The following is a 13,991-nucleotide window of genomic DNA, read 5'->3' on the forward strand; positions in this document are numbered from 1 at the left end:
GTTACATACAATGGTTCGTAATAGCAAATGGGCGCTACTTTGCGACACACATCAACCCATGGTGCGTCTACAGTGGTTCATCGGCTCGTGGGCGCATGAGCCCATGGTAGGACAAAGACTTTCTTCTTTTTAACTGTCACGCCCATGACCTTACCTCGAACGTCCGCACCTGCCCGAAATCAGAGCAGCGGAGTATAAAGAAGCCGTACCTGCATACCCTGGTTGCGGAATCTCATTTGAGAAACCTGTCCCTCCAGCACTCTCGAGTGAATCCACGACAACCTACCCGACCTACCAAGTCTCTTGTTCTCCTCAATCCCTCGTTCCTGCTCCTGATGTCCACGGCTCCGACACTTGTATCGCCTCCTCGACTACAACATCAGATTTTCCCCAAGACTTATGTTTGTGCAGTGACCAACCCACGCCTGTCCCCGACCACGAATCTCGCCTGCTCCCTAATGTACTGACAATAAAGATCCCGTGATTGGGTTCACACACACCTCAGTCTCCTGCCTGCTCAGTATGACATGGACCACATTCCTGTTAAGTGTCTCGTGTGTTACTGTATATGGCTTAAATTTTTTGCTTTAACCCTCCATGGAACCAGAATCAGAATCAGAACAAGCTTTACTGCCAGGTATGTTCACACATACAAGGAATTTGTCTTGGTGACAGAAGCTTCCACAGCACAGACAGAATGACAGTGACAATACGCAGATGAGAAGACAGAATATATGAATGAGGGATAAAAAATATATAAAAATATAAAGTACCCAATATACAAAAATAGTCACTAGATACAAATGCAAGGGAGTGTGAGTAAGAGATATGATGTGATAAATAGTTATAAATATAAATAGCGTTGTGTATTGCACTGGTTTACTCTCTAGGGGGGATTTAGCTGTTCATGAGGTAGATGGCCTGAGGAAAGAAACTTTTCTTGTGCCTGGCTGTCCTGGTGCTCAGTGCTCTGTAGCACTGGCCAGATGGCAAAGGTTCGAAGAGGAAGTGGCCTGGATGTGAGGGGTCTAGAATGATTTTGCTAGCCCTTTTACTCATTACTGACTCTGGACGAGTGCAGCTCTTGGAGAGCTGGGGGGTGTGCCGATGATTCTTCCAGCAGTCCGAACTATCTGCTGTAATCTTCTGATGTCTGATTTCATAGCTGAGCCGAACCAGACAGTTATAGAGGTGCAGAGGACAGACTGGATGACTGCGGAGTAGAACTGCAGCAGTAGCTCCTGTGGCAGGTTGAATTTCCAAAGCATAAATGTGATGCAAATGATGGTGATGATTCAAAGAAAAGGAAAACAATCACGACTGAAATTAAAGTAGAAATAAAGGGATCGGAAAAGGTGAAACACCAACATTGGAAAAGAGAACATTAAAGTTTCTTTAATATTTTTTTATACCTACACACACATTCTCTCTCTCTCCTCCTCTCTCTCTATTATAAAAACTGTAGAAACATTTATTATTATCTCTTTCTATGTCTCTCTCTAGTATTATAAAAACTGTAGTTACATGTATTATTATTATTATTATGCCACATCATTACATTCATTGTATTGTTATTAAAAATGTTTTAGTGTTTCCGGAAGTGTTTCTTTAATGTTTTTTTATAGAAAGGTACACTATATACTGTATACTAAGACAAACATGTGACTGACTGACGTCAGACACGAACCGTACCGAACTGTTCCGACTTACGTAGAAATCCGACTTAAAGACAGATTTAGGAACAAAACTCGTTCGTATTCCGGACACCGCCTGTACCACGGAAAGGAAGCTTCGCTCCTCTTTAAGGGCCATCAACTTCCTGTTACGTCACATCCGGAATATAAGGGTCGAAAAGATGGCGTTGCTCTTAAGGTCAGTACTGCTGGAAATGTCCTGCTGTTGCTTTCCTGCACTCAGGGGAAAGGGACATCCTCGTTTTGTGTGGTGTGTGATAAAAAAATAAGTATGTATGTGCTGCTGTGTCTAGACGGCATCGTGCGCTAACTCACTGTTTTGGAAAGATGGGGAAGGAAAAATTCGACGATTCTGATTTATTCGAACTACCTCAGGCTCGGATTGACAGCCTAAGAGTAAGACAGTGAGCCCGTGTCACACGGCGTGTGTAACTGAGAATAATGTGGTGATAAAACTTACATGATTGGTGAAAAAAAGTTATTTATTTGAAGCTAAGAAAAAGAGCCGTCGGCGTCAAGACTCAAGTTCACTGTCCGAGTTTCAGTCAAGTAACTGAGCGAAGAAGTGAATCGTGTCACACTGCGAGAAGTGTGTCCTTCTCAGTCTTTTTTTGTTGTAATTACAGCACCGTCTGACGGGCTTTACAGGAACGAAATGTTACCTGTTCCCTCCTTTCCGTTTTCCGACAAACTCAGTCAGTGTGATAGGCAGACCATTTAAACCGGATGTCAATGGTGCTTATGATTTGCACTTTAACATTTCTTTCTCTTAGACTTTATTGCTTGAGGGAGGACCTGCAAGCCCTCCACAACAAGCCTTATGATAAGGCACTTGAGTTTGGTTACTTGGTGCAATGACTGAGCAAGATCTATCCCAGACCGAGAGTGTGGAGGTGAACCAGTACCCTCCTGTGAATCTCCAGCCAGGTTCTCCATGATAAGGCACCCGAGTTTGGTTACCTGGTTCAACTTGTGCAAAACAAAACTTCAGAACATCATTCAAGGGAGACAAATGAACTGAACGCAGGAAGCCTTTATGTTTGTCTTATAGGTTTGTTTCACAGTTATTTATTTAGCAGATGCTTTTCTGCAAAGCGACTTCCAATGAACTCTCTGTGTTGTCAGCCCACACACCTTATTCACCGTGGTGACTTACACTGCTAGATGCATTGCTTACAATGGATCACTCATCCATACATCAGTGGAACACACTGACACTCTCTGTCACTCACACACTATGGGTGAACCTGAACAGCATGTATTTTGACTGTGTGAGGAAACCAGAGCACCTGGAGGAAACCCACGCAGACATGGGGAGAACATGCAAAATCCACACAGACTGAGCTGGGATTTAACCCCCGTTCTCGCGCACTACCCAGGCACTGTGAGACAGCAGTACTACTTGCTGTGCCACCCTGATGCCCCTGTTTACCCATTTGTACTGCTAGAATTTTTCAGGAGCAATTTAGGGAACGTACCATGCTCAAGGGTATTACAGCTGGAGGTGAGACTCGAACCTGCAATCTTTGGGTCCAAATGCTGGACAGCTGGATAACATCCTAATGGGGACATCCGGTAGCATAGTGGTTAGAGCTACTGCCTTTAAATCTGAAGGTTGCGGGTTTGAGCCCCCCCTCTAGCTGTAGTACCCTTGAGCAAGGTCCTTACTCTAAAATTGCTCTAGTAAAAAATTACCCACCTGTATAAATGGGTAAATAATTGTAACCTTAACACTGTAAGTTGCTTTGGAGAAAAGTATTAGCTAATGAATAAATTTAAATGCTGTAACCACTACGCCATGCTACATTTTATTGTGTGCGGTTTTGTTTCTTCCAAATAAGTCTTTCCTTGTTTTATAGGTACTGCACTTTTTAAGCCATAGTCAAGTTTACCTGTGTATTACATTGCACAGTGAAGGTTTGAAGGGAACTGAGTAAAGTTTGTGATGTGACCTGATTCTGTTGTGTTAAACCACATCTTCTGTCATTTGTAGCCAAACGAGGCAGACTCTTCAGCACATTTATGACTGAAATTTTTCAGGTTATTTTAAGTTTGCCATTTAAATCCAGCACATGTTACATACATGTTTGTCTTTTCCTCTCCCATGTAGGTCCTTAGCCAGGCAGGGGCTAAGCCTATCCCGTCCTCAGTCATGTGTCTTACTCAGACAGTGAGTATTGAATATTCTGTCAGGCTGCAAACATGCATTGCTGAAAGCTACATCTTAATTTGCATACTTCCCAGTTCTGGAAAACCTGTAAAATAATGAACAGTTATCTTTGACATGTTGTAGCATCTAAGTATAAAAATATACATGTCATATTTCCTGAATAAAATCATTCTTCTTTACTGATCACAGAATATTAAAGCAGAAGGCAAACCCTTGGAAAATCTGAACATCCTAATGCAGTATAGTTCCAATAAATCATTTTATTTTTTCTGCCTATCAAAAATTTACTCGATTCTAAAAGTAAATTGAATAGTTTTTCCTCTTGGTATGTATCATTTGAAGTTCGTAATAGGAATATTTACTTTCAACACAGCGAAAAGTAGTAAGTTTTTCTTTCCCTGATTGTATTTGAAGAATGCAATTTAGTTAATGAGCAGTGAGTATGTATATATTTTTAAAATTTTTGTTATATACTTTTTAAATTAAGCAAACTTATAAATATGCCTTTAGTCTTTATTTGCAACTTGTAAACAGTGTACTGAATTCAATGTAACAGAGCTGTAGGACTGAGAGTGTGGAGGTGAACTAGTAGCACACTCAAAATGATTAGCATTGTATGAATGTGAATTTTTTTTTTTTGTCCAGAATTTGTAAATGCTTTGATGCTAATAGGCATTTGTGTTTTCAGTGTGTAAAGATGAACATGTCTGTATTACACTATAAATGTTTTGAGTGCATATGAGAATCTGTTCAGGAGCTTCAGTGTGATTTTTCTCTCTCATAGTGTCGTTCCCATGGGAACCAGTGCTAAGGAGGAAATGAATAAATTTTGGGCCAAAAATTCCAGACTCAACCGACCACTTTCCCCCCATATTACAGTCTACAGGTACAAGACTTACTAGCACATTTTCCATGCAGTTTGATGAATTCATAAATGGAAGAGGTAGAGCTGTTTCTCTTTTTAATCTGTGTCTCTTATAAGCAAACTTCTGCAGAGCACCTTAGTGTGTGGGATACAGATCTGAGTGAAAACCCAACAGTAATCAAATGCCAGAAAATAAAGACCTTGAGATGTGAATTCATATGATAGACCCACGAAGTACTGTTTGGAACAATTAAGCATACAGCCCAGCATTACCGTGAATTTGTAAACGTTTAATAGGTATGAATCCTGTAGTATGGTTATGTATCAACTTCCACAAAAAAGTACATTTCTGGTTTTTCATTGACATACCAAGTATTGGTGTTAAGTGTGATATAGCTTCAGAGCTAGATTTGTTAAAAGATCAAAGTATCACTATCTGATAACTGCTGTATTTGAAGGTAGTAAAGTTGCAGTGAAATATTTTCTCTTTGTTTATTGCCTTTTTTTTCTGGCAGAGGTCCTTAGCCATCATAAAAATTCTAAAGGGGTTTTTGGCCTGTTGATGGCTAAGAACCTCTAAATTAGAGGGCACTACATTGTTTACTTCCATTTAAGTAATTCTAAACCGTGTTTCAGCAGGACCAGTTCCGGTTTCACTTTTCTGAAAGCAAGAAATGAATTCCAGTTAGTGGCATAACTGGGTGTGTTTTGCAGGTGGTCAATCCCAATGGCGATGTCCATCTCTCACAGAGGCACAGGGATTGGGCTCAGCACAGGTACAGCACAGAGCCTTTCCACCTTGTGAAACTGCTGTACACTCCCCTATGCAGCTTGCTAAACATGTGGTTAGCTCACAAGTAGCTTATAAAATACTCAGAGTCCCAGGAGGAGCTCTCTAGAGTACCCTTGAGAAAGGATGCTCAACAGGCATTATTCTCATCAGTTGTAAATAGGCAAAATAACTTTGTGTATGATCTTAGGCTCTGCAGTGAGATAATAATTAGATATTTGTGTGTGTGTGTGTGTGTGTGTGTGTGTGTGTGTATATAATATATATAGAAATAGTGCATACCAGCAATTAATTATACTTCTAAAAGAAGAAATCCATGGCCCCTGAATGTGGTCCTTGTGGGCCATTGTGTGTGTAGATTTTCATTGTACTTGTGCACTTAAGCACATTGATCTAATTTATTTCCCTAATTGAAATTCTTCTCTCAGCCTTTAAGTTGGTTGTTTAAAAAGAATTGGAAATCTGAGCCCACTGCACAGCCCACCAGGACTGAAGAAGCCTGCATTTATGCAATAATTAAAGTCTAAGAAAAAGAAATGTTAAGGTGCAAATCATAGGCACCATTGAGACATGTGCTTTAAATGGTCTGCCTAAGCTGTGTGCAAGAACATTACACAACAGTTTCCTGTCTTAGCCACCGTGCTCTCCACAAGGGCTTATCTCGTGTGTTTTCAACGTGTAGCGGTAGAGTGAGGTCAAACAGCGGCTTTTTAGTGACGGGGACTAAAAGCATTGGCAGTCTGCTGTTGGCAAAGTTGTCAGCTCACAGGTGAGTTACTCTTTCCTGGGTGGTTGGCAAATATGTGATGGGAATGACTTGCGGAGCAGTAATTACTGAAGCAGTGCAGGCTGCCCATGAAATGCCAACTGTTTCCTCTATGCACCTCCAGAGAGGCCACGTAAATGTTGGAAGCTCTTCCTGTAAATCTTGGAGCAACTTGATCGGCATCCAGTTGGGGGGTGTATGGTATAATAGAGTAACCCTGATTTTTTTTTTTTTTTTATTTTTTATTTTTTAAATCATCTGTAAGATATGAGGGAAAAACTTGAGTCCTCAGGAGGTAACAAACATGCTCAGTCTGAATCTCTGCAACCTCAGTGTTATGTGGCCCAGAAAATATTTCAAAAATTCTTTCTCAAAACACTGACTTCAGCGTGCAATTATTTAGCACAGCTCTCATCACTGACCTCCCGTTTGTTGGAATCTCAACTTGTGAGTCTGCCATTTACTTTAACAAAGCCCACATTTCACTGCTAGGGGCCCTATTCTTTGATTTCAACACCATACATCGTTTTTTTCTGAAAGACAATCTTTTTGGGTTGCTATTCAGGTCAACCTCTCCAGTGTTTAATCATCATCCCTCCACATACAGGTATCTCTCTGTTTGCTGTGGGAGCACTGGCTTTACCTGGTGACTTTGCCCACTACCTGGGGCTCGTTCAGTCCCTCTCTCTGGGCCCTGCCATAATCGCCAGTGCCAAATTTGTGCTGGCATTCCCCGTGATGTACCACACCTTCAACGGCATCCGCCACCTGGTAAGAAATCCCACACCTGTGTGTACCATCTGTTGGTCTTGATTGCTACAAGTTGTCTTGTCTGTGAGATACACAAATACTACAGACATAGCATATGAAAAGATTAAAAAAGTACACAGATGATGTGAAGCTGCCGTAATCAGGTTGCGCACAGGGATTTTAGGACATGTGTACCATCAATTTGTGAATAGATTAATATTTTTTGTTGTCTTTTTGATCTCTCTGTGAACATTGTGTATCTTCTCTCTGCTTTCAGTTATGGGATGTGGGAAAAGGGTTCAAGATCCCGCAGGTGTATCGCTCAGGGTACATCGTCATTGCACTGTCACTCCTCTCATCCGTTGCTCTCGCCACCCTCTGAGCTGCCACAAGATGTCAGAAGAGGAGGGGGAGAAACGTTCCAGTGGAAGATGTTTTGTGTTTCTTCACAAAAACTTGGATTGTTTGCCCTTGATGTATTAAAATGTCTGTACATAAACAGATTTGTCCTGCATGGATGTTTTGTGAAAAAAAGCTGTCCAGCCTCCGTGATCCAGGCCGGTTCAGCCGAGGGCTCGGCCCACGTGGGCCAGCAACAGTGTCCCCCTGCAGCCGGTTCGCCACGAGAGCGGTGCGTCAGCTCTGAGTCAGCACGGCTCGCGTACTCGTGGTCACATTTTTAATCAAAATTCCCTGCCATCGCAGAGGAGCTGTGAGACGGGGGCCCCTCGATGAGCCTTTCTGCCCTTTGGACAGGAATGCTGTCAAGTCTCAAGTGCGTTTGCATACGGGTGCGGCGGGTCCCGGAGCAGCTCTCATTCGTCCTCGTTTATGTGCTTCGTTCAGGCTGAAGAGCCTCCTTGCGTGCAGCGTTTCTGTTCACGCCAACAGACAGTGCTATAGGCTAACGTGTGACCCGAAAAACATGCTCTTTAGTTACGGCGACGTTCACTTTGCAGACTTATTTTATTTTGCAAAATACAACCAAACCCCTCAAAAACATCCCAGTACTAGGACTTTCTGTGCACTGCACTTGGCTAGTTTATTCGTCAGCACTCTTAAGTGTGAGTGCGAGTTCGTGAGGGTTTCCCTCCGACAAATACCATCCACCTGTGCAGGAGGCGCAGCCGCCATTTCGGCTCTGGCCCACGCAGCAGTTGCTCGAGCGCCCTCTGCAGGTGCGGCGCCTCTGAGCCGGAATGACGTGCGACTGGTCCTGATGCTGCTCGCTGTGTGCGAGGATGTATGGACTTGCAGCGGCTATACGTGTGAGGAGGTGGCTCCGTCTCTGTGGCGCAATGGAATAGCGCGCTGGACTTCTAATCCAGAGGCTCCGGGTTCGAGTCCCGGCAGAGATGAGGTGGTGTCGACGCTCCCCAGACAAAAGGCTCTTTTTGCCGGATCCACTTAACTAGAGTGCGGGTGCCTTTCATGCTGAGGCGACGCTGACCGCTTCCTATTTTCGGACGTATATTATTTTTAGTAACCAAGGTCTTTCTAACAATAACTACCCTGGACGCGCGATGATACCATACATACAAAGATTTAATATAAAATCGATTTAATGTATTGCGAAAGGCGTGATCTCTCTGGGACAGTATGTGTACTTTGTGATGATTTTGAACTTAGATTTGTGTACATCTGTATGTATGTATGTGTGTGTGCGTGTTCGTGTTTGTGTCACACACAAAGGACCAGAGAAAAGGGGTGGCAGCAGCAAACACTGAAATACTGAAATCACGCTTAGTGCAAACAGACAAGAAATTAACCTCACTGTGGAAAATAACTGTTGAAAACAACCACGCTTAAGTAACCCTTTCTTTAACTTTTATTCAAACGCATAAATGGTCATTTCAGTTCTACCGACATGTCACCGTTTTCCTCTCGCCGGGACCGACTTGAACAAGTACATTCGACGTCAGACCGGGACCTGGGGATTTAATCACCTGGTCGGGACATAAAATGGTCATGTTTCGACGCGATGTCCTATTTAACATTTTGATTAAAAAGTAAGAGAGGTTAATAAACGTAGATCCGAATTCCATCATTAGATGACGTAATTCGGCGTTCCGCGGACTGGGAATTGCGAAGCGCCGACGAACCTCAGCGCAGCGAGCGCTTCTCGTCACCAGATGGCGCTGCAGCCCCAATAATTTCAATTCCTGGCCGCGGTCCCCGTTATTTCTCAATTAAAGAGCATATTTGAATATCACAATCGCGGTAGTACAGCAGACACAGATCTCTAATAACTGTCAAAATTGAGTCTATCACGAAACGCGATCAAGACCGCACGCGTACAGGTGGACAAATAAATACTTTAAGAGCCTTCAGACTGAGTCTCCATGTAAACAAATAATTGATCCAAGTAATGTCCAGCAGTATCTAAATTCATCCAGGGCCTCCGTTTGTTCCTCCATCGCGTAGGTCTCTCTTTAACCCCATCATACTTCCCCCACACTCATAATCCGGGTTCAGACCTAATCCTAATCCGTTCCTGCACACGGGCATCGAACAGAGTCCTATTAATGAGCCCTCGGTTCAGCCACATGTCGCCTAATAGCAGCAATAATGACCACTGGCAGGTAGGAGGGGGGGCGGCGGTCGTCATCACTGTAACGAGTGATGGTCACCACTGTAACGTGTCAGAACGCCTAGTGAGCCTCATGTCGGTACTTTTCCTCCCCGCTTTGCACGCACCCCCTCCCCCCTCCCCCCGTCACCCCCACGCGTTGCACAGGCAGCGCGCGCCCTTGCCCTCTTACTGGAATGGTACGGGCCAAATCGTATTAAAATCCCCTCCCCTCCCCCCCAACCCCCCCCCACCCTCCCTCCGCCCCGTGCGCCACCCCGCCCCGCGCGCCACCCCCTCCCTCCTCCCCGGTTTCAGACAGTCTGTTTTTGCTGCAGTGAACGTTATAGCGCTGCGAAGGAAGGGGGGAAAGGCGAGAAAAACAGGGAGCGCGCGACAGGAGGGAGCTGAGCCCGAACCCGCGGACCGGACCTGACAGGAGCGCGAGGAGATAAGATTTCGGTGTGTACGCCCCCCCCATCCCCAACCCCCCCTGTCGCCTAATGCTCCGCGCATCGGGATCGTTATTGCTGTCGGCGTCATGCCTGTTTGCCGCGGAGGGAGACCCCTGTTAGGGGCTTTTTTAAGCGCGAGCCGCTCGTGCTGTGGAATGTACCGTTATTCCGCGTGAAACGTCCCGCCGCCGCCGCCGCCGCGCGCGCACCGCACGTTCCGCTCTGACGGAACGTTAGTCGTTATCTCTCTGACGGGGCGCGTGCGTCTGGGAAGCAGGTTCATCTTCATTTTCTTCTTGCTCTTGTTCTATTTGCACGTTATCGTTGTTGTTGTTGTTGTTATTACAGTTATTAATTTCATTCGGCTGCACGCTTGTCCCTCCCCTCGCCTCCCCGTTCCCCGTCGTCGTCGTCACTGGTTCGTTGCTTGCTGCATTTCACGCGCGCTGCTCCGCCGCGTGCCTGTCCGTCGCGGGTGGGACTCCGCCGTGGGGTCGAGCGCTCGAACCCAGGTCCTCCTCATCATCCGGAATAAAAGAAGCCAGGTGTCGAACCGCGAGGACCTATCTAATTCCCTTGCCTTATTATGCTCTTACTCTTGAAAACACTCGTTTGTCGCGCGGAGGGACACTGCAGCTCCTGTTGTCCGCTCTCCGCCGTAGCCTTTCCGTTGCTTTCGGCGCCTTCTCGCGCTCTGCCGCCGTGACCAGGATGAGCGAGGCTGTTTTTTTTGTTTTTTTCTTCTCCACGGGAGAAGCGGCGGCTCTCGCGCGGCAATAATGGCCCCCCGCCGTCCGTCCCCGTCCCTGTGTGTCCGTGTCCGCTCCCCGCCCAGCCGTCACACCCAGCAGACGAGCCCGTCCGCGTCCTTCGCTCTCCTGTGAAGCGCCTCGGTCTGTCTTAATTAACGGACCCCTCGAGGACGGGGCCGTGGGGCCAGCTCGTGCGTGTGCGCGTGTTCGCCCGCGCGTCTCTGCGAGGCCGGCGACGTGAAAGCGCACTGACTGTGAATTCTCCGAGGGCACAGGTGCGCGCACACCTCCGTGTTTTTTGGGTCGTTCTTTTTCGTCACGGCTTATTTCTTTCTTTATTTATTTATTTATTTCCCGAAACGGGATGCCGATTGATGCTGCGGATCGAACGCATTCAGGTCGATCGATCATCATCGCTGTCGTCGCGCGCGCGCGTCCCGCTGTAGTGGAGCCCCTCTGACAGGTGACGTCTGAAATGCGTGTGTGCGTGTGTGTGTGATCGCGCAGGTGTCACAGAGTGTTTTGCGTGTGTTGCTGTGTCTCACGTGCGCAGGTGTCGTCTGCGCCACCCTAGCCACCCCTGCGTGCGCCATCCGCGCTCCCGAGGACGCCCGAAGAGACGCACGGATGAAGGTGATGGCATCGCCCGCATCCCCGCTTCTCTGGACTCTGTGGTCCTTCAGCATCTTCGCTGCATCTCTTCAGAGTGATTATTTCAGTAAGTTGTTTTTCTTTTTATTTTAACCCTCTGCTGTTGGCATGGCGTATGCCCCCCCCCCCCCCCAGCAGGCGTGTCCTTAACCCCACCACCCCCGTCCCCCTTGTTTTTTGAGTCTTATTATAAGGGACTCGCAGACCCCTTAATAAACTCCAGGTCCCCCTGATTGAGCAACTGGGCCTCTGCTCCGCTTTGCTGAGTCCTCTGCCAGGGGGTGGGTGGCGGGGGAGGAGGGGGGGCTGATCACAGGCAAGGACACATTTTCTGACTCATTTGCCTGTATTGATTGGTGAGCAGTGATTTTTATTCACCTTAAGCAAGCCAGGCAGGCTGATCAGAGATAGGAGAGTGTATATTAATGCTTTTAGATTGGATTTGTAAGTGCCACCGAGTCCCAGTCAACTCTTAAGGAACACTTGTGATGCCCTCTGTTGAGGAGTGGTCACAACTGGTTCACCGCTGCGAGTCTTGGGACTGCGGGATGAAGACCTTAGCTTCCGGAGAAAACCTACACGAACTTGGAGAACATGCAAACTGCACACAGACTGAGCTGCTTTCAAACATTGGTCCAAAGCCACTTTCCGGGAGCTGTGAGGCACCAGTGCTACCCCCTGTTCTGCTATGTTGCTCGTGGAGCCATGTCAGGTGTGAATAGTGAGCTTTCTGACTGATCAGGTATGAGATAGCTGGTGGGGAATCTGGGCTTGTATTTGTGGGTTCTGCTGCAGTTCGGTTCATCGGAATGAAGGATGGAGGTGGAGTGTTGGTTTATACAGTCAACTTGCCCACTGAAAGGGTCAGGCTACGTGTTGGTGAAGTCTTGCAGTTTTACCCCCAGGCAAGATTGTTAACCTGAATCGGTGTGGTAAAAAACGTCCTGTGTAAATAAGTGAACTTTAGGGAGCTGTGAGTAACAGGAGCTACGTGACAAATTAATAATGCCGATAAAATTTGTCCCTGTTTTTATTGGCCTGGGTCCAGTCCAGGATGCCCAGGGGGGTGCTGAGTGGATTGCTGTGGTCCTCACACTGCCCTCCCAAGATGACTCAGCCAGAACTGACCACCTTAATGGAAGCTTTCCCTCCATAATTGATTATTGATCACGCACAGCCATTTCAGATCAATTACTTGGGCTTGGTGGTTGCAAGTGGGGTGAGATTTGTGTTTGAGTGCATTTGTGTGTGGATACACGTGCGGGATGCAGCACACTGATGTCTAATGGACCTGAACACACACCATGTTACATGACCAGGAAAGGTCAACTACGTGTGGAACACAGTCTTCCAAAGGCATGCTTTGGGGTGCTCTCTGGAGCTTAGCAATCATGTAATGAGGTATTTCTTATTACAAGCATGATTGCTGCAGTGCACACACGTGTGCGCAGACAAACACACGCACACACACACAGATGCACGCTGCTAGTTTTCAGACTGTCAGCATTTTCCTTTGCTGAATTATTCATGATCTCTCTGTTTTGGTTCTTTTGGCATGGCTGCACTCGGCAGCAGTAATGATGGTAACGGTGGAGGAATGGCTGGCGTGGGGGCAGTAGGGCTTACAGATTCACTGTGGACCAGTGTGTAAGACAGCAGTGTGGAGTAGTAGACAGGAGTGGTAAATCAGTCACCTGTGAGGGGTAGACATGAGCGTAGACGGGTAAGGGCTGAGGAGCAGTGGACAGGAGCAGTAGATGGGTAAGGAGTAAAGAGCAGTAGACATGTAAGGGGTGAGGAACAGCAGACGGAAGGAGTAGGCGGGAAAGGGGTGAGGAGCAGTAGATGGGTAAGGAGTGAAGAGCAGTAGACATGTAAGGGACGAGGAGCAGTAGATGGCAGCAGTAGATGGGTAAGGGATGAGGAACAGAAGATGGGAGCAGTAGATGGGTAAGGGATGAGGAGCAGAAGACGGGAGCAGTAGATGGGTAAGGGATGAGGAGCAGAAGACGGGAGCAGTAGATGGGTAAGGGATGAGGAGCAGAAGACGGGAGCAGTAGATGGGTAAGGGATGGGGAGCAGTAGATGGGTAAGGGATGAGGAGCAGTAGATGGGTAAGGGATGAGGAGCAGGAGACGGGAGCAGAAGATGGGTAAGGGATGAGGAGCAGTAGATGGGTAAGGGATGAGGAGCAGTAGATGGGTAAGGGATGAGGAGCAGGAGACGGGAGCGGTAGATGGGTAAGGGATGAGGAGCAGAAGATGGGTAAGGGATCAAGTGCAGTAGATGGGTAAGGGATGAGGAGCAGTAGATGGGTAAGGGATGAGGAGCAGGAGACGGGAGCAGTAGATGGGTAAGGGATGAGGAGCAGAAGATGGGTAAGGGATCAAGTGCAGTAGATGGGAGATTTAGGTAGGTAAGGGATGAGGAGCAGAAGATGGGAGCGGTAGGTGTCTAAAGGATGAGGAGCAGAAGACGGGAGCAGACCGAGCACTGGAGAAGTGAGGAGAAGCGGCCAGGAGGGCAGTT

At 46.8% G+C, this 13,991-nt stretch overlaps 2 protein-coding genes and 1 non-coding gene across 5 annotated transcripts in view; all 3 read left to right on the top strand.

Moving 5' to 3' along the window:
• The first annotated feature begins 1,792 nt into the window (after positions 1-1,792).
• sdhc (succinate dehydrogenase complex, subunit C, integral membrane protein) lies at positions 1,793-7,564 on the top strand. The gene is made up of 6 exons (XM_018757984.2): positions 1,793-1,872; positions 3,805-3,864; positions 4,649-4,750; positions 5,444-5,505; positions 6,893-7,056; positions 7,313-7,564. The coding sequence occupies exons 1-6, from the start codon at positions 1,856-1,858 to the stop codon at positions 7,415-7,417; spliced, it is 510 nt and encodes a 169-aa protein (XP_018613500.1). The 5' UTR covers positions 1,793-1,855; the 3' UTR covers positions 7,418-7,564.
• A 755-nt stretch (positions 7,565-8,319) lies between these two features.
• Positions 8,320-8,393, top strand: trnar-ucu (transfer RNA arginine (anticodon UCU)). The gene has a single exon. It is a non-coding gene; the product is annotated as a tRNA-Arg (tRNA).
• Positions 8,394-9,887: 1,494 nt separating this feature from the next.
• Positions 9,888-13,991, top strand: part of cadm3 (cell adhesion molecule 3) — a 32,806-nt gene continuing 28,702 nt past the window's right edge. For 2 of the 3 annotated variants that reach the window (XM_029253362.1, XM_029253366.1), the window contains exons 1-2: positions 9,888-10,066; positions 11,365-11,529. In XM_029253362.1, coding sequence (XP_029109195.1) covers positions 11,439-11,529 — 91 coding nt within the window. In that variant the 5' untranslated portion in view covers positions 9,888-10,066; positions 11,365-11,438. Of the gene's footprint in view, positions 10,067-10,097; positions 10,337-11,364; positions 11,530-13,991 lie in introns of those variants that run through there. The other variant, XM_018758009.2, reaches the window with a different exon arrangement.

Source organism: Scleropages formosus, chromosome 1, assembly GCF_900964775.1.
Source record: "Scleropages formosus chromosome 1, fSclFor1.1, whole genome shotgun sequence".
Classification (NCBI taxonomy): domain Eukaryota; kingdom Metazoa; phylum Chordata; class Actinopteri; order Osteoglossiformes; family Osteoglossidae; genus Scleropages; species Scleropages formosus.

Bases quoted from the DNA above. Each gene is read 5' to 3' on its own strand.
- sdhc (XM_018757984.2), top strand. The intron at 3,865-4,648 runs GTGAGTATTGAA...TCTCTCTCATAG, and splicing joins TCATGTGTCTTACTCAGACA to TGTCGTTCCCATGGGAACCA. The intron at 4,751-5,443 runs GTACAAGACTTA...TGTGTTTTGCAG, and splicing joins CCCCATATTACAGTCTACAG to GTGGTCAATCCCAATGGCGA.